We start from the raw sequence: 24,663 nt of genomic DNA, 5'->3' as shown, positions 1-24,663 counted from the left end.
AGGAAAGAAGCAGGCAGGACTCAGGCCGGGGCACTTTCTCGCAGCGCCGTGTGGGCCGTGTGGATCTCGGTCCCGCATCGTGGTAGCTCCGTCTTTCACTGGCAATATGACCTTGATCAAGTTGTTTGCCTTAAACTCCCTTCAGGAAGTAAGGGTATGTTAAGCTACCCAAGAAACTGCTCTGTAGAGTACAAGCAGACATTTTATAAACTTGTATTGAAACTATTCTGAATTTTACCTACATGTACATGAATGATGGGGAAGCCAAACTAGGCTTTTCCTTATAGACCGCTGTGTCAGTCAGTACAGAGACCAGAATGAAAATTCCCTTCCAAGGATTTTCTCTACTAAAGACTGTTTACAGACTTGTTCAGAAGTGCTTAAAATTGCACAGAGCTGCCCTGATGGTGTAGAAACGTCTGGAGGGTAACCTCTGCTTGCCCACCTTCCCTTCCAGGCTGAGACGTCCTCGTTATCGGGATCTGTGTTCGGAACTGCTCAGGGTGGTTCGCAGCACTGGCTGACCTTTTGTCAGCTCTTGGCCCTGCCGGCAGGAGTCACTGGTGAGCTTAAGTGAGCAGTTCCAGCTCCTCAGGATCACAGGGCCCCACATCTCATACTATGAAGGGGTCCACGTCGCCCAGAGATAACATGACATTGGGATAGAACAGGTGTTAGCTGCTTTCTGAGAATTTATATTTGGGCAGGTTGTCTGGCTGCCTCCTTGTTAAAAGCAACCCAGAGAGATGCACATACGATGTAGTCCCTTCTCCTGATGCTTTTCCTCATTGTTTCTGGTATGAGTGATTCCCCCTCACCCCAGCTCTGGTGCACTGAGATATGCCTCCGGCTTCTTTGGGTCTTACCTTGTTTTTATTATTGACACACACGGGCCTCATTACCAGAAAAAAAATTGAAGGCAGACTTGTGGTACTTTTTGTATCCTCTCTGCTGATGTTAGGAAGAGTTTCATGGGCACGTGCCTTAGCTTTTCCTGAGAGCCCTTTGAGGATGCCATGACCCTGAGCCCTGCTGTATTACTCTTGAACCTCAAGTAATTGTTTCCGTGGAGCTCGTTCAGTGATTGCTGACTGCGTTGAGCCCTTGCTGACTGCTGTCTTGCCACTTCTGTTTTGAGGGAATCTGTACATTATAGAGACCTTCTCCAGAAACAGAATAGCCTATGATTGCTTTTCATAGCAGAAACCTCCTCTCCTTTGAAAGGCTTAATGTCTTTTTTTTCTTCCTAAACCTTGTATGATTACTAGCAATTTGTCAGTGATGTGAAGAGTTTTGAGGGCAATTGAAGGTGTCACATGCCGCCATATGGTGAAGGAAGAGGCACCGCAAGCAGTTCTGACACTTGTTTTGTTTTTAAATTAAGCTCCAGAATCGGAGCTACTTGTCAGATCCTTTCGGTAGTTAAGTTCCAGGTGGTGGGAAATCTTTGCACAAAAATACTGTAAATAATTACCCAGACCATCTGGCTAGATGATTTTCTTTCTCTATTCGTTAAAAAAAGGGGGTGGGGTGGGGAGGAAGAAAGAAACTGCTTTCTGCAGTTGGAGGTTTTATTTCTTGTGGTAATCAGTGTCAGGACTGTAGTAATAGATTCTCAGATGTTCAGTTTTCTAAGCATGGGCTAACAGTTGGGATCAGCATGTGTGAGAGGGAAGAAATTGATAGCAAAAGCAAAGCCACATACATGAGACTCTGCTCTTCAGTTGCACCAGCAGTACTAACCTCTTTCTGTGTTTTTATCACCCTGCCCAAGGCTGTGGGAAATTCCTTGCCCGCAAATAAACAATAGATCGGTTGCGTCATAATGCACCTGAAATGTTTTCCATCAAAATCTGTCCATATTTCCTGTTGTGGGAAGTAGCAGTATTTCATTTTGCCTTGCTGTGTGCCTGGTTCCCCTGACTGTAACTTCTGTCTAGTTTGGGCAAAGCTAAAGCAAGAGGAACTAGGAGTGGAAGATAATAGACTGGCCCGCCTGCCGCTGAGCTGTTTTTGCAGTACAAAATGTGTGTTGCTTGACCCCTAATTAATGGGTCCTCAAAGTAATCTCGACTTGAGAAATTTCTAATTGGAAAGAGCTGTACCACTTAGAAGAAATAAGAGAAAGAATAAAAAGTCAGGTTTGCGAAGATTGAGAAAATGAGCAAGTGGAGAGTGGTACGGAGCAGTTATTATGCTGATAAAATATGTGGAATTGCCTAAACCAGATTGAAGTAAGTTCTGAGGTGTTCCAGCAAGGGTCTATGGCGGGTATTTTTATTTTATTTTTTTAAATGTTTGTTTTTGAGAGCGTGAGAGAGTGCGTGCACAAGTAGGAGAGGGGCAGAGAGAAAGGGAAAGACAGAATCTGAAGCAAGCTCTAGGCCCCGAGCTATCAGCAGAGAGCCTGACATGGGGCTGGAACTCATAAACTGTGAGATCATGACCTGAGCAGAAGTCGGATGCTTAACTGACTGAGCCACCCAGGTGGCCCTGTGTGGGGTATTTTTAACTCAGAGATGTACGTGATCGATCATTTTCTGCATTTTTCTAAAACTAAGCTTTAACAAAGGGCACAATGAGTTTATTGTGTGTCAGCTTTAAAAAAAGCACACTTGGGGTGCCTGGAAGGCTCAGTCGGTTGAGCATCTGACTTCAGCTCAGGTCATGATCTCATGGATCGTGGGTTTGAGCCCCGCATCAGGCTTTGTGCTGACAGGTCAGAGACTGGAGCCTGTCTTTGGATTCTGTGTCTCCCTCTTTCTCTAACCCTCCCCTGCTCATACTGTCTCTCTCTCAAAAATAAATAAAACATTACAAAATAAATAAAAATTTAAAAAATTTAAAAAGCATGCTGTTATCAGTGGTTATAGTCTCTCAGGTTGAGTGTTTCTTGGTAGTAAGGCTTCCGTTACTTTTTTACAGTGCATCTAGTCTGTAACCTAGGAACATACAAAGCCCTCCTCACATGTTTTCACTTTTATTTCAGGGTGGATTACGTGGATTCTTTAGGGCGATATCGCCGCTGTATGAAAAAGGATTTGCCGCATTTGTTGGAGATGGACAAAAATCTTCAAGGGAGGCTTCAAGGTCCAAAATGCAGACACAGGGATATTTTATGGGTGAGGCTGCTTTTAGTTCATCATCTTTGATGGTCCAGTTAGAGGGGTTTTTTCTTAATGCATAAGAATATTTGCTGAAGAGCTGTTGTGTGATTCGCGTGCATGCATCGTCCACACTCGGGGAACAGCCTGAGTAGTTGGTCGTCCATACTGTGTAGCTACTGAAAGGGATGAGTTGGAGCTGTATCTTTTTACTTGGAAAGCTGTTTGATATCAGCGTTAAAAATATAGAATGAGCCCAAACCAACAAACAGACCTTTGCGGAGAAAGGCATTTAGGAATATATACTTGGGTTATCCCATAGGAAGCGAGAGGAGAGAGGTGGTTAGCTTATTAACTTTTCCTTTATGCTAATTTTTGCATTTTGAGGCAAAGGCCATATCACTAGATTTTTTTCTATAGGGCCTAAGACATCTAAGAGAGAACTTGGTAGTATGCTCCAGGGAATAAAACTCCCCTCACCAAGGGCAGTTTTGATGTGGAAGGTCCACCTTGTCCAAGTCCTTCAGGTCCAGATCAGCCTGGGCTCAGCACAAGGAAGGAGGTACAGAAGCCCTGAGCCATCTGACACGGGACAGGAGACCCTGCCTGGCTACAGTGTTGTGTGGCTTCCTCGGCCCTGTACAGTGACTGTGCACACGAGGCCCTGGCTTCCCCCTCCCCTTTAGCCCCGAAGGGGACGGGAGGAAAGTGATGTGTCTCCAGTGCTGAGGCAAGATTCTGTTGCACTAATGTCGTAAGTTGGCTACTCGCTGAAAGGAAGATGGAAACAGTTTCCACAGCTTGCCAGTGGTACTGTGGGTCAAAAAATTCTGTGAGGAATTGTCTTCTTTTTCAGCTAGAATTGCCTGTCCATGATCCAGCTTACTGAAGTACTGCTGTCCCGCAGCTCTTATCTAAATATAGCTTTGCTCTGTCCCCCTACTAGTTTCGTTAGTCCTGCTAATGAGAAAACCTTATTATCTGAAGATAAAAGAACTTCAGCGCCAGCAATGGGAGGAAGAAGAAAGAGGCCTTGAAAAGGCCAATGGGGCCCATACATTATGAAGACGTTCGCGAAAATGGTATAATCATCTTGCAGATTTTTAAATTTTTTTTTTTTTATAACTAATGGCAAGCATAGAGGGAACTATCCATAAAGCTACAGCCCTTATATAGAAATAAAAGATTCTGATTTTGGAATTGAAAATATCCCCTTTGTTCACTTTATAGCCTAAAAAGTACTCTTGTTGGGAATATCTTTCTAACAGAGGGCCTGTTAATCAGAAGGAGGAGGTCTTTTTGTCCTGTTATTTTTCCCCCCAACTTGTGCCAGATATCGCTGCATTTCTTTTTCCTTTGGTAGGAAATTTAGCCTGACTTTATTACTCAGGGAACTCTAATCTTTTGAACAATTTTGACTTATTTCAGAGGCCTGGCAACTTGCTGTTGGATATTTTGCCTTTGCCAACCCAACCTGGAGGAGAAGGGAGCAGCCATTCTGGCTCCACCCCCAGGGCTAGGCAAGAGGCTTGGAATTGCCCTGAGGGGATTACCTGCAAGGTTGTGTCTAAGGCAATTTCACTGGGGCCTGCGGACTTGNGTTGGATTTGTCTGTCCATTTGTGTGCCTCTGCTCCCTGTGTGTTTGTCTGTCTGTTTTCTTCTCCAGGGCTACCTCAAGAAACAAGCCAAAGTACACATGGTGGAGAGTCCCAAATATCACTACGAGTAGGAAAATAAAATAACCAAGGTCTCAACAAGAGAGACCAAGAGATACCATTCAAAAAACACTCTCTGAAAGGATAGGCCCTGGACAGTCAAAGAGTCTTCTTGGGTACAGCAGCGCTCACAGGTGCAGAGTGCATAACAAATCTTTAAAACTAACAAGAGACAGAAAGCGAACCAAAATGACGAAACAAAAGAGCTCTCCTCCAAAGAAATTCCAAGAAGAATTGACAGCTGATGAACTGCTCAAAACAGATATAAGCGGCCTAATTGAACAAGATTTTAGAAGAATAATCATAAAATTAGTAGCTGGGCTTGAAAAAAGCATAGGGGACATCAAAGAAACTATGGCTACAGACAACATGGAGAATAAAAATAGGCATGATGAATTAAAAAACGCGATAAATGAGATACATAATAAATTAGAGGCGTACATCCCCATGACTTAATTATTTTATAAGTGGAAGTCTAAATACCTTTTGATTCCTGTCACCCATTTTGCCCACCCCACCCTCACTTCTGTCAACCACTGTCTGTTCTCTGTATCTATAAGCTTATATTTTAGGTTTTTGTTTTTGTTTTTTTTCTTTAGGGGAGGAGGTTAGATTCCACATAAAAGTGAGATCATACAGTATTTGTCTTTTCCTGTCTGACTGTCTCACTTAATATAATGCTCTCAAGGCCCATCCATGTTGTCCACATGGCAGCAGTTCCTTCTTTTTTATGGCCAAGTAATATTCCATCCCCCCCATCCCCCTCTTGGGTGGTTTCCATATCTTGGCTATTGTACATAATGCTGAAGTGAACATGGGGATGCAGATATCTTCTTGAGTTAGCATTTTCATTTTCTTCAGATAAATAAGCAGAACTGGAACACTAGATCATATGTTTTGTTTTTTTAAGTTTTGAGGAGCCTCCATATTTTCCATAGTGGCTGCACCTATTAACATGTCTACCAGCAGTGCACAAGTGTTCCCTTTTCTCTACATCCTTGCCAACACGTGTTGTTTCTTGTCTTTTTGGTAATAGTCATTCTAATAGGTATGAGATGATAGCTCATTGTGGTTTTCATTTGCATTTCCCTGATGATCAGTGATATTCAGCATCTGTTCATGTGTCTGTTGGCCATCTGTGTGTATTTTTGGGAAAATGCCTGTTCAAATTATCTGCCTATTTTTAATTGGATTGATTATTTTGTGTGTGTGTGTCTGTGTGTGTGTTTTTGTTGTTTTGTTTTGTATTGCATCGTATGAGTTCTCTATATATTTGGGGTATTAATCCCTTATCAGATAATATGATTTGCAAATATATCTCCCACTCAGTAGGATGTCTTTTCATTTTGTTTTTTCCTTTGCTTTGCAAAAGTTTTTAGTTAGATGTAGTCCCACTTGTTTGTTTTTGCTTTTGTTGCCTTTGCTTCTGGTGTCAGATCCAAAAGGTCATCCCCAAGATTAATGTTAAGGAGCTTACTGCCTATGTTTTCTTCAAGACGTTTTACAGTTTGGAGTCTTATGTCCAAGTCTTTAGTCCATTTTCGGTTAATTTTGTATGTGGTGTAAGATAGTGGTCCAGTTTCATTCTTTGCACATGCATGTCCTTTTTTCTCACCATCATTTAGTAAAGAGATTGTACTTTTCCCATTGCATATTATTGGTTCCTTTGTCATAAATCAATTGACCGTATATGCTTGGGTTTATTTCCGGGTTCCCTTTTCTCTTCCACTGATCTTTGTGTCTGTTTCTAAGCCAACACCTAACTGTTTTGATTATTACAGCTTTGTAATGTAGTTTGAAATCAGGGAGCCTGATGCTTCTAGTTTTAATTTCTTCTTAAGAATGCTTTGCCATTTGAGGTCTTTTGTGTTTGTATACAAATTTTAGGGTTGGTTGTTCTGTTGTGAAAGATATTTGTTGCAATTTTGATAGAGATTGCATTGAATCATAGATTGCTTTGGGTAATATAGATGCTTTATTAATATTCTTTCATCTATGAGCCTGCTATAGTTTTCCATTTCTTTTGTGTCATCTTCAGTTTCTTTCATCATGGCTTTATGGCTTTCAGAGTACAGGTCTTTCACCTCCCAGGTTAAATTTATCCCTAGGTGTTTTATTCTTTTTGATGTAATTATAAACGGGGATATTTTCTTAATTTCATTTTCTGATAGTTTGTTATTAGCGTATAGAAACATAACAGATTTTTGTATGTTGATTTTGTATCCCTCAATTTCACTGAATTCATTTATTAATTCCAACAGTTTTGTGGTTGATGTCTTTAGGGTTTTCTATATGTAATATCCCATCTTCTGCAAATAGTGACAATTTTACCAATAAACTATTACTTATCAGTATCAGAATATTATTATAGTTTCATGAAAGTAATTGCCATTCTATTTTGGTGTTCCAGACTTGAAAATTATAGCTGCTTAGAAATAACTTATGTAACTTTGATGTCTTAAATTTGGTTTTAAATATGGTACTTTTAGAGTGTCCTGGGTAAGAAAATAGAGAGTTATTTAAGGGATTTATTTAAGGGATTAAGGAGTAGAACAGAATTGGTTGGTTTCCTTGAATGTGAAGCATTCCAGGGCACTGAACACTCACTGAACTTAGAAAACATGCCAGAGGGCTTGTGTAAGAGGGCCTCCTAGGGCTGCCTTTTGAAGAGCTCAAGGCTAGCTGCCTAGAGGTGGCATGAAATCAACTAATTAGTCTATTTTTAAAATGAAACTATTTCATCCTTTAAATTTACTTTTAATAATTTTTTTGTGAATTTAGCTTACAGTACATTCCTAATATTCCTTTGTATTCAGACAACAGATCAGAGAACAAAACTAGAGAACAGAAAGGAGAAGCAAAAGTCTATGTTAGAAGCAAGACTTGCTAAACTCTNTCTTAGTGGTCCTTCGAGGCTCATGGAACTCTCCAGATCTTTGAACTGTTTCTTCTCAGTACCCAGACCCTAGCTGTTTATAAACAGGGGCGCTAGAAAGTGTGATTATAAAAAACCAGGGTCTACAACAGATCATTTCAAAAGGACAGTTTTATTAGAAGCACTGGGGGAAGTTTTCAAAAATTTGTGCTGCCCTTCATGTGGCTTTAAGCTTCAGTATTCCCTTTCTCCTGTGTGTGTGTGTGTGTGTGTGTGTGTGTGTGTGTTTGTGTGTTTGTGTGTAAGTCATTTATTGGCTGGTAACTAAGATATGCATATTTCTGTATTTACAGGATGCATCATGAGTTTTTAAAGGAATTTTTTTCTTAAAGAGAAGTTTATTTTGTTATCATGCTTGGACTGAAAATGTTAGGGTATTGTATCTGTCTGTGTGAGTATGGCACTGGAATTCTTTCAGATGTCTCCCCACTTGCTCAGGGTTAGAGAATATTGCTGCATATCCAAATATGACTTCCTACTGGATTGTGGTAGAGGACATGGTCATATTTACATGACCAATACACCTGTCGTTCCTACCAAACCACTCTCCTCTGCCACTGAACCAACCCATCATTTGAAGCTTATGCTGTTTGTTCGGCTTTCCACTTATAATGTGAACATGTTAGATGGGTTGGTAGTTGTGGTAATTTTTATATGGATTTGGGGGAAAATGAATCTTACAGTCCCATGAATAAGGTGATAATTTCTGTGTAGGAATTCAAGGTGATGCTTTATTTAATAAAGGAGTCACACCCACAACTGAGAGATTATAGGGTTTTACATATGTTTTTGATGCTATTGGGTTGTTTGTTTGTTTGTTTTAATGTAATTTGGGGCGCCTGGCTGGCTCAGTGGGTTGAGGGTCCAACTGTTAATCTCGGCTCGGGTCATGATCTCCTAGTTCATGGCATCAAGCCCCGTGTTGGGCTCTGTGCTGTCAGCCCAGAGCCTGCCTGAGATTCTCTCTCTCCCTCTCTCTCTGCCTCTCTCAAAATAAATAAGTAAACTTAAAAAACAACCATAATACTCAGCTTTTGATAGAACATCATGTTTGTGATGTTATAGGGAGTGGGTGGGGCTTAATTCACCTTATCACCTTTTTTCCTCATTATTTTTATTAGAGTTTATTGTCAAATTGGTTTCCATATAACACCCAGTGTTCATCCCAACAAGTGCCCTCCTCTATGCCCATCACCCCCCTTTCCCTCTCCCCCATCCCCATCAACATTCAGTTTGTTCTCAGTTTTTAAGTCTCTTATGGTTTGCCTCCCTCCCTCTCCTTAACTATTTTTTCCCCTTCCCCTCCTCTATGGTCCTCTGTTAAGTTTCTCCTGTTCTACTTATGAGTGAAAACATATGGTATTTGTCTTTCTCTGCCTGACTTACTTCACTTAGCATAACGCCCTCGAGTTCCATCCACGTTGCTACAAATGTCCAGATTTCATTGTTCCTCATTGCTGTGTAGTATTCCATTGTATATATAGACCACATCTTCTTGATCCATTCGTCAGTTGATGGACATTTAGGCTCTTTCCATGATTTGGCTATTGTTGAAAGTGCTGCTGTGAACATTGGGGTACATGTGCCCCTGTGCATCAGCACTCCTTTCAGGAGCAACTTTTAAAATTCTTACAAGGTTTGGTATTTTAACGTTGTCTTGTTTCTAGCAGTCTCCTTTATGTTTAGTTGAAAATAGTCTGCATGCCCAAGTATTAACCTGGATTCACATATGGATCTGTTGGGTCATGCAGAATTTTCTGTAAATTATTTCTGTAAATATACCGTGATGCCCATAGCAGCTTCTTGTTGGAGGAGACTAGGATTTATGCCTCTTTGAACGAGATCCTTACAGTCGTACATTAGCTCGCCGTGTTGGAGCTGATGAGATCCAAGATTCGGTAAAAGGCAAATAGGCCAGTGCCTTTGGTTAGTGCTGCAAACCAAATAGAGATTTGGACTTTTGTGTCTTCTAAAACTCAATAACAGCCAGAATTTGTATTTTGTTGTCAGGTACCTACATCATGTCAAGCAAATGATTTGAGTGTTTGAGTTTTCTATATTTCTCTCTCAGATGTAATTTTAGTGCCTTTTGGCAATACTTCCAGAACCTACCAGCCTTCTCCTCCAGAGCCTTCCTTGAATCTTTCCCCATCTGGAAGTAGTCATTCTCTTTTCTTTGCCTGCTTCCTTATATTTTTGTAGGCATTACATACACCTCGTATTATGTGACTGCTATCCTTGTTGTCTCGTCCAGAGAATGGGAGTTGGGGGGTAAGAAATATGCATAATGATTGAAAAGTAGTAACAGTAGAAATTCAACTGATTTGGTCATTACTTCTCATAATACTCTTTCTTATTTTTATTAGAATTTTCCTTTGGGTACTGGTCGAAGAAGCAGTCAGATCTCCGGGCTGAGAGAGATCCTGAGTTTTCTCACCGTTGGATTACTTTGTGGGTCGAAAGCAAACGGGCTGCCTCAGTAGCCAGACCTGGAGCAGGCCTGCGACTGCGCCCACACCCACACCAAGGGACCCGGGACAGTGCTCTGGCCAGAGCCGTGACGCCGGCCCTTCCCATCCACCATCCGCTCCTGGCCCTGATGGCCCGCTTCTGGCCCCGGCGGCCCGCCACAGGCCCCTATCGTCACTTTTGAAACTCTGGGTGATATGATATCCTACTATAAACAAGTGACATGAACTTTAAAAACCATTCTGATTTGGGTCTTTACTGTTGATTGTGCCTTCTTCTCCCAAATTGGGGAAAATAATTTAATTTTAGGGGCCGGATTGTACCTATTTCCTCCTATCCCTTTCCTAGAAGGCACAGACTTCAGGTTGGATTTGTCGGTCAGCAAGGAAGAAAGTGAATGGTACCATGGAAATTCTGTGGCCACTGGCTATTTCTTTCTTTCTAACTGATATGGAGACCTGTCCTCCTGGATTTATGTGTAAGCTGTCATGTATGACCCAGAGGAGCTTGTAACCCTGTTTCATACCCACTCTGTTGGCGTATCTAGATTTAAGGATTCGTTCCTTTAATTTTGCAAATACTAGAGTGCAGCTTTCTTTGTTCCAAGGATTCAGCTTCCATATCAGTTCCATTTCTGTCAGAAGGTGTGTTAGCCTGTCAAAGTGGCAAATGAGGGGACACCAAGTAGGGCAAGTGATCTAGTCTCCCAGAGGACCATGAAGCTGGTGGACTATTAAGCAGTAACATTTGAAATAAGACCAGGGAGCAGAACTCATAATCCAAAAAGGTAGAAGGCAAAGTCCGTTTTCTTGTCATCCCATCCTAAATGATGATTGTCACCACACCTGCCTTGTGGGCATTCAGTAAGTGTGTGCAGAGTGCCTGGGGCACATGTGGAGGCTGCCCGGCCTAGTCAGAAGTCAGATGCTTCTTAACTTAAGGGCTGGCTTTTCAGCTGGGCCTGCCTCTCTGTTGCGCCCACGGTAGGCCCTCACCACTTCAGGAGCCAAGTCACCTCAGAAGTCTGACTGGAATAGACCTGGGCTGGAGTGAGGGGCGAGGAGGTCCCTTTGTCTTTACTAACTGAGTTAGCAGAGCTCAGAAGCATTTCCTGTGCCGACTGCACCTCAGAGTCTTCTTGACAGCTGCAGACAAGCAGTGGGAGTTGGCCCATAGGGCTCCCTGTAAGAATGTGCTGGAGCAGGTCTTTCAGGTGCCAGAAGGAGCCTGCACTCTTGTGGGTCTGATGCACACAGTCTCAGTAGTATCGATGGGAATGCCCCCTTCTTATTACAAATTGCAAACTACAGTGCAAAGAGGGCCAATGACTTGTCATGTGATATCCAAATGGCAGCTCTGGGACTTCAGTGCAGTTTGTTTAGGCTCTTGTTTACTCTAGCCTCACTTTCTCCAATGCCATCTGCTCTCAGTCTTGTCCCAATATCAAGTAGCATTAGTTGAAAATCCCAAATTCTTGCAAACTTAACCTCTGGACTCCATGTCAAAGGCAGAGTTGCCTGCCCTATTAAGGGTTGTTCCATCAGCCTGATCAGGCAAATACCTCTTTTTTTTTTTTTAATGTATGTTTATTTTTGAGAGAGAGAGACAGAGCATGAGCAGGGGAGGGGCAGAGAGAGGGAGGTGCAGAATCTGAAGCAGGCTCCAGGCTCTGAGCTGTCAGCACAGAGCCCAATGCAGGGCTCAAACCCACAGACCATGACATCATGACCTGAGCTGAAATCAGACACTTGACCAACTGAGCCACCCAGGCTCCCCAGGCAAATAGATTTTAAAATATATACATTAAAATCAACTGGCCCACCCACGTCTCTTCCAAAACTTGATAAGCTGATCCTAAAATTGGTATGGAATTGAAGAGACACAGAATAATCCAAAACAATCTTGAAAAAGAACAGAGTTGGAGGGCCCACACTTCCTAATTTCAAGACTTACTACAAACTACAGTTATCAAAGCAGTGCAGTACTGACCTAGGATAAGCATGTAGATCCGTGAACTAGCATTGAGAGTCCCAAAATAAATCCTTATATCTGTGGTCAGTAGAGTTTTTCCAGTGGTGCTAAGGCCACCCAATGGGGGAAAGAATAGTTTCTTCAGATTTTGGGACACCTGATTATCTACATGCGGACCCATAACTCGGGCCATAAACAAAACCAACTCAATGTCAAATGGATCAAAGACGTAAACCTAGGAACTAAAACTACAAAACCAACTGTAACAGCCTGTAGATCAAAGGGAGAGTGACCAAAAAAGGAAAACTGGAATATACTAGAGAGAAAAAATAGAAATATTTAGTTACACTGGAATCCTAAGAAGAAAAACGGAAGGGAAGAAGGAAGACAATAGACAAATGAGAACAATGGGAAAAGGACGTGTTTCTGAGGTAGAGCAGAAGGGCTTGAGAGGCTGATGGCAGAGAACAGGCGGGAGGACGGCCTGCGGGAGCTAGCGGTCATGAGCAGGATCCCCAAATAACCTTTCGTCGTTGCCCAGGGTGCCCCCCCACCTAGGGCAGATGGCAAAGCAGTCTGCACATTGGCATAAGGTCCTTGTCGACTAATAACTGTAAGATTTCCTCTAGGATTTCAAGAGCATATACACATTTCTAATACTCTCTTAACACACATGTAGTTGTTTCGTGAGCCCAGTTAACATCCTCTTCCCTTTCTGACCCAGAGTTGAAAGTGTTAACACAATTAGTTTTATTGGTTCTTGCAGGCGTGTTTTGTACACATGTATCCAGCAGATGGCGTTCAAGTCCTCAAGACTTCAGATCACTCTAGAACAGCACTGCCCAATAGAACTAGGATGCAAGCCCTCTGTCATTTTCAGTTTTCTGGGAACCACATTAAAAAAATGAAATTAGTTTTATGATATACTTTATTATATCCAAAATATTTCAACATTCAACCTATATTAAGAAATACTGGAAAATTTTACATTTCTTTTCACACCAAGTGTTCAAAATTAACTGTAAATCCACCAATGGTACTTCTCAATTCAGATGCTAAGTTTTCATCAGGAGTATTTGATCTGTATTTATATGTCACGAAATACACAGTGAAAGAGTAGAGTCACACACCCAAGTTGTCTCCAACACACAAACATTTTTAAGTTTGTGAGTCCAATATCAAGTCGTAATACAATTTTAGTTCCTTAATTGTACTAGCCACAGTTCAGATGCTGAAGACACGTGTCCAGTGCTACTGTCTGCCTAGCACAGCACAGCTCTAAATGATCTGTTCTTATATACTTTATGGTCTGAGCACAGCTCCTCCTCCCATTACTAAAGGGCTGATAAACATGTCTTCCAGGCATACATTAAGCACTCAAGATATTCTTCTGGCAGTTTTCACTTGGAGGCAAGGAACGGTGAAATCTGTCAGAAAACACGGCCACACCTTATTCATATCTTTGTAGGGCTAAGCAAAATGTGGATCAAAAATTGCTTTGAATCACTTGTTTTCATTGTAATCTTTCCTCCAGGCCTTTGTGTGTTTTGATACAGTGCATTTGAATTGGCGAAATAAATCATTTTGTTTGCTTGCAAAATTCCCAAAGGAGAAACTTTAAATCCATATACATGAGATTCCTGCTGTGTTTAGCCGTACATTTGCCAAAGACTTGCGGGAGAATTTATTTCTTAAAGTCATAGCGCAGCCTGCAAGATGGTTTTCAGCCAACCTTGTGACATAGAGCCGAGGCAGTAGAATTTAGAATTTGGAGCAGGGTTGGGTACTGGTCTTTACAGTTAACACAACATAGATTAGCCACGCCATATCCATATGTGTGTAGTTTCTTTTTCAGTCCATTAATTGAACTAAGTCAGTTATATGTCAAGCAGTTCCTGTAAAAAACAACATGGCTAAAGTAAGTGATCATGATTGAAAAGAGTTTGTTGACCCACTGAAAACCGGGAGAGAGAATGAAACTCCCCCAGCCCTCCCGCCCTTGTGAGCTGCCTTGGTGAGGCATTTCGCTAGTGTAGGTTGTGAACATCTAGCTCAATGTTTACGGTTTGGGCAGGGGCCGGAGTGGGGGGGTGGGGTGGGGAGACTGATGTGATGGATGTAGGTCATTGTCTAGGAAAACTGGAAAATTCATGGAACAAAGCAAGGTGTTTTACTGAAAACCTGTCACTCAGGCCCAGTATTGATCTGTTACCCTGTTTCTTAATAAATCCTGAGCTCCGTTTATATATTCATGCATTTTAAATGTATGTTTGTCCAGTGTCCGTAATGGTCAGAAATAATACTTTTTCATCCTCAATTTTAAAAATTCTCCACCATATTTCTAACTGCCATGTTCTTTCTACTTCTGAAAGTTCACCTGCTTGGTGGCAGTTTTGCCTGGTGATAAGCATTTTCACATTGTGTTCTATTGGGTGTTTTTTTTTTTTTTAGGTTTATTTATTTATTTTGGGAGAGTGAGAGCGCTTGTGCAAGTAGGGGAAGGGCAGAGAGGTGGGGAAAGAGGGCATCCCAAGCAGGCTCTGCACCTGATGCAGGGCTTGGTCTCACAAACCGTGAGATCATGACCTGAGCTGAAGTCGGATGCTTAACTGTCTGAGCTACCCAGGCACCCCTCTGTTTCTGCTTCTGATCATTATCAGCAATTAAGCTTCCTTGAGCTTGAATATGAGGAGTAGTTTTAGAGACTTGACCCCTCAACACCCCTTGCCCTGCCCCACACCTCTCTGCCCATGTTGTTCAGGGATGTTTGTGAAAAACAAAAATAGGCTCTGCTCATAGCGATTCTCCCAGGTCACAAACTGGGGATTTACTATCTTCTTTGCAAAAATCAATAGTTTTTTTTATCATCAAGGTATAATTTATGTATAACATATCAGTTTCATTGTATACCATAATGGTTTAATATTTGTGTATATTGCTAAATGATCACCATAATGAGTCTAGTTACCGTCCATCACCATACATAGTTACAGAATTCTTTTTCTGGTGATGAGAACTTCTAGAGTCTACTGTCTTAGCAACTTTCAAATATGTAAAATGGTATTAACTATAGTCACCATGCTGTGCATTACACCCCCCTGGCTTGTTTATTTTATCACCGGAACTTTGCAGCTTTTGACTCCCTGTACCCATTTCGTCCATCCCATCCTCTGCCTCTGGCAACCACCAGTCTGTTTTCTGTTTCTGTGAGCTTGCTGTTTTTGTGTTTGTTTTAGATTCCACATATAAGAGATCATAGGGTACTTGTCTCTCTGACTTAGTTCACTTAGCTTATTGTTCTCAGGGTCCATCCATGTTGTGGCATATGGCAAGATTTCCTCCTTTTTGTGGCTGAATATTCCACTGTGTATAAATCACATTTTCTTCATCCATCAGTGGACACTTGGGTTGCTTTTGTATCTTGGCTATCGTAACAATGCTAGAGTGAACATGTAGGTGCATATATCTTTTCCAGTTAGTGTTTTTGTTTTCTTTGGGGAAATACCCAGAAGTGGAATCCCTGGATCATATGGTAATTTTTTTGAATTTTTTGAGAAGCCTCCGTATTATTTTCCAGAGTGGCTGCACCAGTTTGCATTCCCACCATGTACAAAGGTTCCAGTTTCTTCAAATTCTCCCCAACACTGAGTTCTTGTCTTTATGATAATAGCCATTCTAACAAGTGTGAAGCGATATCCCATTGTGATTTTGATTTGGTTTCCCTGACGTTGAGCAGTTTTACGTAATTTGGAGAAATCTTTACCTCAGAAAAGGCTTTATGTCTCTGCTTCCATTATGACCTCCATAAGTTTTAAGGTATATGTAACCAATGTAAATATATCATTTAAAAAATATTTAACGTTTTTAAAATTGAGCTGCTTGGATATTTTTAATTGCTACCTGATAGCTCATCAAATTAATCTGCATCATTGTTAAACACTTCCTCAGTTGTTGGCTGGCTGCATTATTTCACTATTAGGAATGAAGTAGCTATGAGCATTTTTGTTTGTTTGTTTGACTCAACAGCATTGGTCTTTATTCGAGTAGCTTTTCTCCTCCTAAACATCCCCTTGGGCATTACTTTCAGAAGTGAGATCACTGGGTCAAAGGAATGATCATATTTATGTTCCTTGATGGGTCTTGCCGGGAGACCGTCTTAATAAGGGCCCTTGATGTCATGATAAATCTCCCTAGTGGAGGATGCAGGTGGTTCGCAAGTGAGTCCCGCTGAAGGGTGAGCAGTGACCATGAGGTTTCAGTCTCCCGTGTAAACCTTCCTCGCTGGCAGGGGGCTAAGCTTGATCGTATGCGCTGGCCCCTACTCTGCTTCCTCTCAGATCACTTCTCTCTCTCCAGCTCAGTCCTTTCTTCCTCTCATCTGCTTTGAGAACTCAAGCGTCTGTCCAGAACATGCTTTCTATACTGAACAGCAGAGAGGACAGTGCCTGTTAATTTTCCTAGTCCCGTTGCCACCTCTTGTGCCCCGAGTGAGGGCTCATTCTCATGCCTGTCCTAGCCTAAAGCTGGGCTTGCTCACTGATTGCAGGCACGCAGCTACCTCTGAACTGCTCGCTCACTCTCTCTCTATCAAGGCATTTCTGATTAAAACTACAGGGAGCCAAAAACTAGAGAAAATAGCAAAGAAAGCGAGGATCAGGTGACCTGAGAGAGCCAAATTTAATTTTGTTTTTAAGTGTACAGCTGTATAAACTTCTAAGAAATATATTATTGGGTCAGTGCCAGTAATGGGAAGGACGGATGCCCTTTACTCTTCTAAACCTATGCCTGATGCGCACCCCCATTCCTGCCCAGCTTCCTTCTGATTACACACACTTGCTTTTCCCAAAGCCTGTTGAGAACTGTCCCACTTTCCACCCGTGCTCTTCTTATGCTCCACCACTCCCTGGCAGCTTGCTGTGTCCACACTGTTTGAGTACCCTTCCCGGTGCACCAAGGACTGGAAATCCCTTGGTCCTGTAGGCAGAAATCAGGGTGCTGTGGGTTCGGCTCCTGTCCTTGGCTAATCTCTACAGCAGCTGAGCTTCTAAACTACTTCCCACCACATGCCAGCCCTGGAAGGAGCACCCTAAAATACAGACACCCCCTCTGCTGGCAGTCCTCCCATAATTTCACTGCAAGATGAAGTCCAGGCTCATTGCTTTACAGCTGGCCCCTTTCTGCCCACACTCCACACTAACCCATCACCTGCTCTGCTTATTTCCAGTTCCCCAAACTCGCCAGGCAGTTTGCCTCCACCCTGAGCAAGTGTCCTTCCCATCACCTGGAATGCTCTTCTTCCCCTTGTTCCCTAGTCAGCTTGTCTCTGGAGCAGTTTCTGTCATTTCCATTGTGCAGCCATTTTTGACCACTCCAGATAATTTCCGTTTGCTATTTAGCATTCACTGAGCACTTACCTCTGTGCTAGGAGTTGTGCCAACCCTGTACATGCATCACCGTACTTAATCCTCACCGTACTTAATCACCTCACTTAATCCCTCACAGTCCTTGGAGGTGGGGACTAGTGCCCTTGAGAATATCACACAGATCCAAGTGCTGGGCTCAAGGTCACTTAGTCTCAGCTCTTTGCTACCCAGTGATACTACCTTCTCTGGGTTTCTGGAAGTTCTGCCTTGCAGAGAGCACTCCGACTTGTCATTGTAGCTTTGTGTGCATGCTTCTCCCCTCAGATCTGTCCTCTGGGACAGAGCAGCCAGGCAGCAAATGGAATGAAGAAGGCACTTTATAAACTTCTTACATGATGCTTTCATTTCTTTGTGGGAGGTGTTTCTTGAAACTTTGCTTGTGGCCATCTGCATGGGTCTCACAGGCTGTTCATGAGACTTTGATGCCACAAACAGTTTTCAGTTTCTGGCTTGCAGCAGCACAGCAATAGGGACATTATAAAAGAGAGAGAAGATGTGGACCCTGCCTTCCCATTACAGAGATGAGATTTACCACATGGGACACAACTAGTGATTAAAGACAATACATATGAATACTTGGTTGCATAATACATGCAAATTCTTTGGCATGACATGCAAGGCCTTTTGTGATCTGAATTGAGACCACTTTTCCAACTTCGTCTACTGTTCTCCCATAGACCCCAATCAAGCAGATAGGCTTTGCAGGGCTCTGAGCCACCATGCTTTCAGTGCTTCTGTTCCCTCGTACATATTGTTCCTTTTGCCTAGAATCCCTTCTCCTTCCCATCTATGTGACAACCTCTGCTCGTCTTTTATAACCATCTTCAGTGCTGCTTCCATTAGACCTTTTTCTTTGTGTTTCATGGCCTGTGTCTATTTTTCTGTAGTGTGACCCTTATCCTGTAGTCTACAAGTCAGTTTTGTTCTAAGTCTGACCTACCTGTTAAACGTTGAGCTACTTGAGGGCAAGGCCCATGTCTCAGTGATGGAAAAATGAATGACAGAATAATAAGAAGCATTTATGGGGAAAGGAGGGTGGGATGATACTCCCAACATGGCTGGCTGTCAGTCAGGAGTCACACTGGACTGCATGGGTAGAGATCTGAATAAAGTGGCTAGTTCTGTCCCGTGAAAGTGGTTTAGAGGTCGGTGGCCGAGTGTTGGTGTGGGGGTGCCAGTCGTCAGGACCCCAGGGTCCGGCGCTCTGCTCAGCCACCGTTAATGCATGGCTTCCTTCTCCAACCTCATGGTTGCTTGAGCTACAGACAGGAGGAAGGAGAAGGGCTCTGAGGAAAGAGCAGGTGTTCTGTCCGTGAAGGTAGCTTCCTTTAAAAACATCTCAGAGTCCTACCCAGCAGCTCCGCTTTCATTTCAGAGGCCAGAATTTAGTCACATGGGTACCTCTAGCTGAATTTTGAAGACAGAAATATATGACAATAAATACAGGTAGGTAGAAATTATAATATGTTGATTATATTATAACATATATAATGTATAATGAATCTATGGTAATACTAAATTCTAAATGACGATTCTTTAAGAAAAAAACAGCTTTTAGGTCCAGGTAGACTCTTCTCTAAAGAAGATATAAATTGGTCAATAAACACACGAAAAGATGCTCACCATCATTAGTCATTAGGGAAATGCTAGTCAGAGTCACAACGAGACACCACTTTGTACCCTCTAGAATAGCTCGAGAATCAAAAAGACACAATAACAAGTGTTCGCAAGGACATGGATTAGTTACAACCCTCCTACTTTGTTGGTGGGACTGTAAAGTGGTGCAGCCACTTTGGAAACCAATCTGACAGCCCAAAATGTTAAGCACTGAGTTACCATATGACCTGGCAGTTTGACTCCGAGGTATCCACCCAGGAGAATGAAGACAGCCATCCACGCAAAAACCTGTACATAAGTGTTCATAGTACTACTATTCGTAATAGCCCAAAGTAGAAGCCACCAAAATGTCCATCAGACACTGAGGGGATCGACAAATTGTGGGCTATCCATATAATTATTCTGCTATAAAAATGAATGATGTGCTGACACATTCTACAACACCGGATGAACCTTGGAAACATGCTGAGTGAAAGAAGCCAGTCACAAAAGACAACACAGTGTATGATGATTGCATTTATGTGGAATGCCCCGAACAGGCAACTCTGTAGACAGAAACTAGATTAGTGGTTGCCTAGGAGTGAGGGTGAAGGGGAGGGACTGCTAATGAATCGCCCTTGGGGGTGAGGAAAAGGTCCTAAAATTAGATAGTGGTGTTCATTGCATTACTTTGAATATACTAAAATACCACTGTACACTTTTAAAAGGATGAATTATATGGAATGTGAATTATATCTCAATAAAATTGCTTTAAAAATCAGCTTTTATCTGTTTATAAGATTTATCTTCAAAATTAACCTCAAAAGAAATGAACCGGTAGAAGGGGTGGGGAGAAGTTCCCCAAACCAGTTAACATTTCAAGGACTGTATTTGTCTTCCCTTCATTTGAGCCCTAGCTTTTAAAAAAAAAAAAAAAAAAAAAAATATACCCTGCTTAGTCAGGGTCATATCCATCTGGCTGGTTGCCCAGATGACCGAGATTCTAAGTGGTTTCTTTGTTCCGCAGACTTCTCATTTAAAAAATGAACTATTTTTCTGAGTCTCCAAAGCTGAGGAACAGAGATGCTGGGAGGTCAGCAAATAGGCCTAGGAAGCCACTTCTCTGTAAACCAGGGTGTCGGAAGGCTTTGCTCTATGGAGCCCTTGTTTCTCAGGGGTTTTGTTGCTGATAGATGGGCAGAGGCAGCTCGAAGGCCTAGGGTTGGCACATAGGCAATTCCTGCCTGATCGGGAGCTCTGTNTATTTTTCTTCCCTCATTTTAAGCCATATCTTTAAAAAAAAAAAAAAAAAAAAAAAAAATCTGCCCTGCTTAGTCAGGGTCATATCCATCTGGCTGGTTGCCCAGATGACCGAGATTCTAAGTGGTTTCTTTGTTCCGCAGACTTCTCATTTAAAAAATGAACTATTTTTCTGAGTCTCCAAAGCTGAGGAACAGAGATGCTGGGAGGTCAGCAAATAGGCCTAGGAAGCCACTTCTCTGTAAACCAGGGTGTCGGAAGGCTTTGCTCTATGGAGCCCTTGTTTCTCAGGGGTTTTGTTGCTGATAGATGGGCAGAGGCAGCTCGAAGGCCTAGGGTTGGCACATAGGCAATTCCTGCCTGATCGGGAGCTCTGTCTCTCTAGGCCTCTGACTCCTCATCAGTGAAATGGGAGAGTGAGTAATCTCACCCCAGGGCGGTCGCACCAGATCGTGGCCCTGAGCCTGCTCTGGTAAACGCTGGCTGTGCACCCGCTTTGGGGTGACTCCAGAGGGCGTGGTTTGAAAAATGAAAGAATGAGGACTGTCTGGCAGGAGGAGAGCAGCACAGACCTCTTGGGGAGTGGTCGTCAGGATGGAAGGTAGAGGTGATGGTTGGGAGGCTGTGATAATAAGCAGGATCAGCAGAAGTTGGGGGTCCCTGAAGTCAGACTGCAGGGGCAGCTGGTCCATATGGCATAGAAATGCTGCAAAGGTGGTGGGGGAGGGCCCTGCCCCCATCTGCTCTAAGCTTCCCATAGGTCAGCTTTTCTGACACGTTCTGGATTCTTGAGCATCTCTGGCAGAAACTCGTATTCTCACAAAGCTCCTCCGGAATTAAAAAGAAATAATCATCATTTTTGTGTAGTGCAAGATTAAGAAGTGACTTTACATTTTTGTCAGTGTATTTTAGACTGATATATTACTGAAGAATGTTCTTGAGGGGTTCCTTTTGATTAGAGAAATGAAACCTTCAGATCTGATTACAAAACCCTTGAAGTCTAGCTGTGGACTTTCCCAGCCATTTTTGTGTTTATCAAATTGTTCTTCACACTCCTTCTCTGCAGTCATTGTTCTATTTTTTTAGTAATCTCTATACCCAATGGGCTTGAACTCAAGATCCCAAGATCAAGCGTCATGTGTTCTTCTGACTGAGCCAGCCAGGCACCCCAACCAGGGGTCTATTTTTGACATACATTGAGAAAATAAGAATAAAACACAATTTAGAAGTAAGGATACGAACCACCATAGCACCCAATGGTGTTCACATCTGCTACCCTACACTTGTCTACTTGATGAGGAGGCAGAGCCCTCAAGAAGTTCTATTAAAGTGGGAAAATATTTATCATAGTTCATTGATTTTAAGATAAGCATTTCCCTCATTTTATCATCTCTTAAATTTTGATATGTCTTATAGTTAGTGGCATCTTACATTGATTTTTTTTTCTTTCTTGTAAGATGGTGCATCTTACAGTCAATGACATCAAACCTTGATTTGANCCCTGCCCCCATCTGCTCTAAGCTTCCCATAGGTCAGCTTTTCTGACACGTTCTGGATTCTTGAGCATCTCTGGCAGAAACTCGTATTCTCACAAAGCTCCTCCGGAATTAAAAAGAAATAATCATCATTTTTGTGTAGTGCAAGATTAAGAAGTGACTTTACATTTTTGTCAGTGTATTTTAGACTGATATATTACTGAAGAATGTTCTTGAGGGGTTCCTTTTGATTAGAGAAATGAAACCTTCAGATCTGATTACAAAACCCTTGAAGTCTAGCTGTGGACTTTCCCAGCCATTTTTGTGTTTATCAAATTGTTCTTCACACTCCTTCTCTGCAGTCATTGTTCTATTTTTTTAGTAATCTCTATACCCAATGGGCTTGAACTCAAGATCCCAAGATCAAGCGTCATGTGTTCTTCTGACTGAGCCAGCCAGGCACCCCAACCAGGGGTCTATTTTTGACATACATTGAGAAAATAAGAATAAAACACAATTTAGAAGTAAGGATACGAACCACCATAGCACCCAATGGTGTTCACATCTGCTACCCTACACTTGTCTACTTGATGAGGAGGCAGAGCCCTCAAGAAGTTCTATTAAAGTGGGAAAATATTTATCATAGTTCATTGATTTTAAGATAAGCATTTCCCTCATTTTATCATCTCTTAAATTTTGATATGTCTTATAGTTAGTGGCATCTTACATTGATTTTTTTTTCTTTCTTGTAAGATGGTGCATCTTACAGTCAATGACATCAAACCTTGATTTGATGAAATGTGGCCAATATTAGTTATTGAATTGAGAAAATGTATTCGCTGTCTGCCCTTGGATGTGTGTGTTGAATAATTGCATGCCCACCCTTGCCTTGCCACCGGGAACTTCCGCATCACTTCCTCCAGAGAGCCAATGAAACCTCTTTTTGTTTGTTTTTGCAGGTTTTTATTTATAGATTGCAAGCAGATCTTCCACTCTCAGGCCTCTAACTATAAAAGGTACAGTAGAACCTTTCTCCCTTCCCCATCCTTTCCACTCCTCCAGCCCCTCCGGGTCCCTCCCACGACGTACTTGGTTTGTCTGACTGTCCCTGGAACCGTTTCTGGAATCTGGTCATCCCCAAGGCCCTTCCCAAAGCGACTCACCCATTGTGGGTTTATGTGTTGCTCTCTTGGGAAGGAAGGGAAGAGAAGGGGAGGGGAGGGAAGAGAAGAGGGGCATCCCTTTGCCCTACTGTGTAAGGAGGGACCAGTTATTTCCTTATCCTCCCTGGATAGGACCCACTCAATGACCCATAAAGACCATTTCAGCACTTCCATTCTGTTTGTCTCCAAGGCTTCACCTTAGGTAAGAACTTTTCACCCTCAGTCACCTCTCAGGGGCCCTGACTTTTTACAGCTGAAGGTCCATCTTGTCTAAGATGGACAGTGTTACCTAGCAGTATGCGTACTCTAGCAACATGAACGGCATCAAGAGCAACAGAGAATTGTACCAGCAATACACGGCCTCGGCCCCCAGGCTGCTGGCCCGCATCTCCAAACTGCTCATCCTTTGCCGGAACTCAGGCATTTCTGTACCCAAGGGCGTTAGGAACATCTTTGAGTTTACTTGGGAAGAACTTACTGCCGACCCCATGGTGCCTACTGCGTCCGACATCCTGGGCCTGGAGATCAGCTTTGGACCCCCACCCGTGGTGCTTATGGAACCAACCTACACGCAGGCCCCTGTCCAGAAGAAGGCGCCACCACTGGTACTACCACCACCGTTGCTGCCCGCACCCACTGGGCCTGCCAGGTTAACCCGCTCTCCCACCCATGGCCGGGAAGCCCTGCACAAGTTCCAGCGGCGGTCCATCCACCTGCTCACAGAGCTGCTCACCCTGAAGATGAAGGCCATGATGGAGTCTGCGTCTGGTAAGCCTGGCTCGCTGGATTCTTCTCCATTTTATCTGAACCAGGAAGGATCTGCCCAGACTGATGTGTGTGTGGCCACCACAGCCACCACAGCCAGATTTATAAGGGTAAACTGGGGATAGGTGGCGGCCATGGGTCTGCTATAGGGATTGAACCGTGTCTCATACCTCCCCTCAACAGTCATCCTCTCACCCTAATCTCTTCTCCACTTTTTCCTCCCATTCCCCCAGTGTTACGGAGCTCAGACTGGAAAGTAGGCTGCGGAGAACAGTGTGAGGCTAGAGGCACTGCAGGGTGGATTTTATGGAAATGAACCAGAGGTAGAGAGAGGCCGTACCAAGGAAAAGGGGGTGAATTGAGAGGGCTGATGGTGTTTAGCAAGACCATCCATGGTAAGGGTGTAACCCTAAGATCAAGGAAGGAAGAGAGAGCCATATCAGTAATTGAGCCTTCTAGATGCTTCTAGGACCTTCTAAATGTTATTTTAAATACTAATGGCACCAGGACCCTGGCCTGTGGGTAGGAAGAGAGAAGGGTAAGGGGAGTAGAGAGCAAAATGCCACCTGACAGGTCTTGGGAGATTGAGACCCTTCCATTAAGGAGACCCTTCCATTAAAAGACCCTCATCCTTGCTTACCCTAGGAGTAGATCTTCCCTCTACCCTTATTTCCTGGGCCACTTACAGAGACCCTTTCCTGGAAGCATTAGCCCTGTGCTGGGAGGAAACTGAGTTGCTTCGATGACTCCTTTAGTAGGTTCCAATCATCTGGATGTCACAAGGC

General features: G+C 42.9%; 1 protein-coding gene and 1 pseudogene across 2 annotated transcripts in view; both read left to right on the top strand.

Moving 5' to 3' along the window:
- Positions 1 to 10,409, top strand: part of LOC144237228 (coiled-coil domain-containing protein 174-like) — a 28,010-nt gene extending 17,601 nt beyond the window's left edge. Inside the window, 4 exon segments of the mRNA XM_077770906.1 lie at positions 2,990 to 3,122; positions 7,638 to 7,764; positions 9,959 to 10,027; positions 10,123 to 10,409. Of these exon segments, the coding sequence (XP_077627032.1) occupies positions 2,990 to 3,122; positions 7,638 to 7,764; positions 9,959 to 10,027; positions 10,123 to 10,409 (616 nt within the window).
- LOC144237218 (uncharacterized protein C3orf20 pseudogene) lies at positions 8,156 to 24,003 on the top strand (annotated as a pseudogene). Its single transcript, XR_013336789.1, has 3 exons — positions 8,156 to 14,114; positions 22,910 to 22,966; positions 23,246 to 24,003. The product of XR_013336789.1 is annotated as an uncharacterized protein C3orf20 pseudogene (transcript).
- Positions 24,004 to 24,663: the final 660 nt, after the last annotated feature.

The sequence above is a fragment of the Crocuta crocuta genome, unplaced genomic scaffold, assembly GCF_008692635.1.
Source record: "Crocuta crocuta isolate KB4526 unplaced genomic scaffold, BGI_CrCroc_1.0 scaffold1521, whole genome shotgun sequence".
NCBI lineage: Eukaryota > Metazoa > Chordata > Mammalia > Carnivora > Hyaenidae > Crocuta > Crocuta crocuta.
Note: the sequence above shows the minus strand (reverse complement) of the source record. Positions and strands in the feature narration are given on the sequence as shown.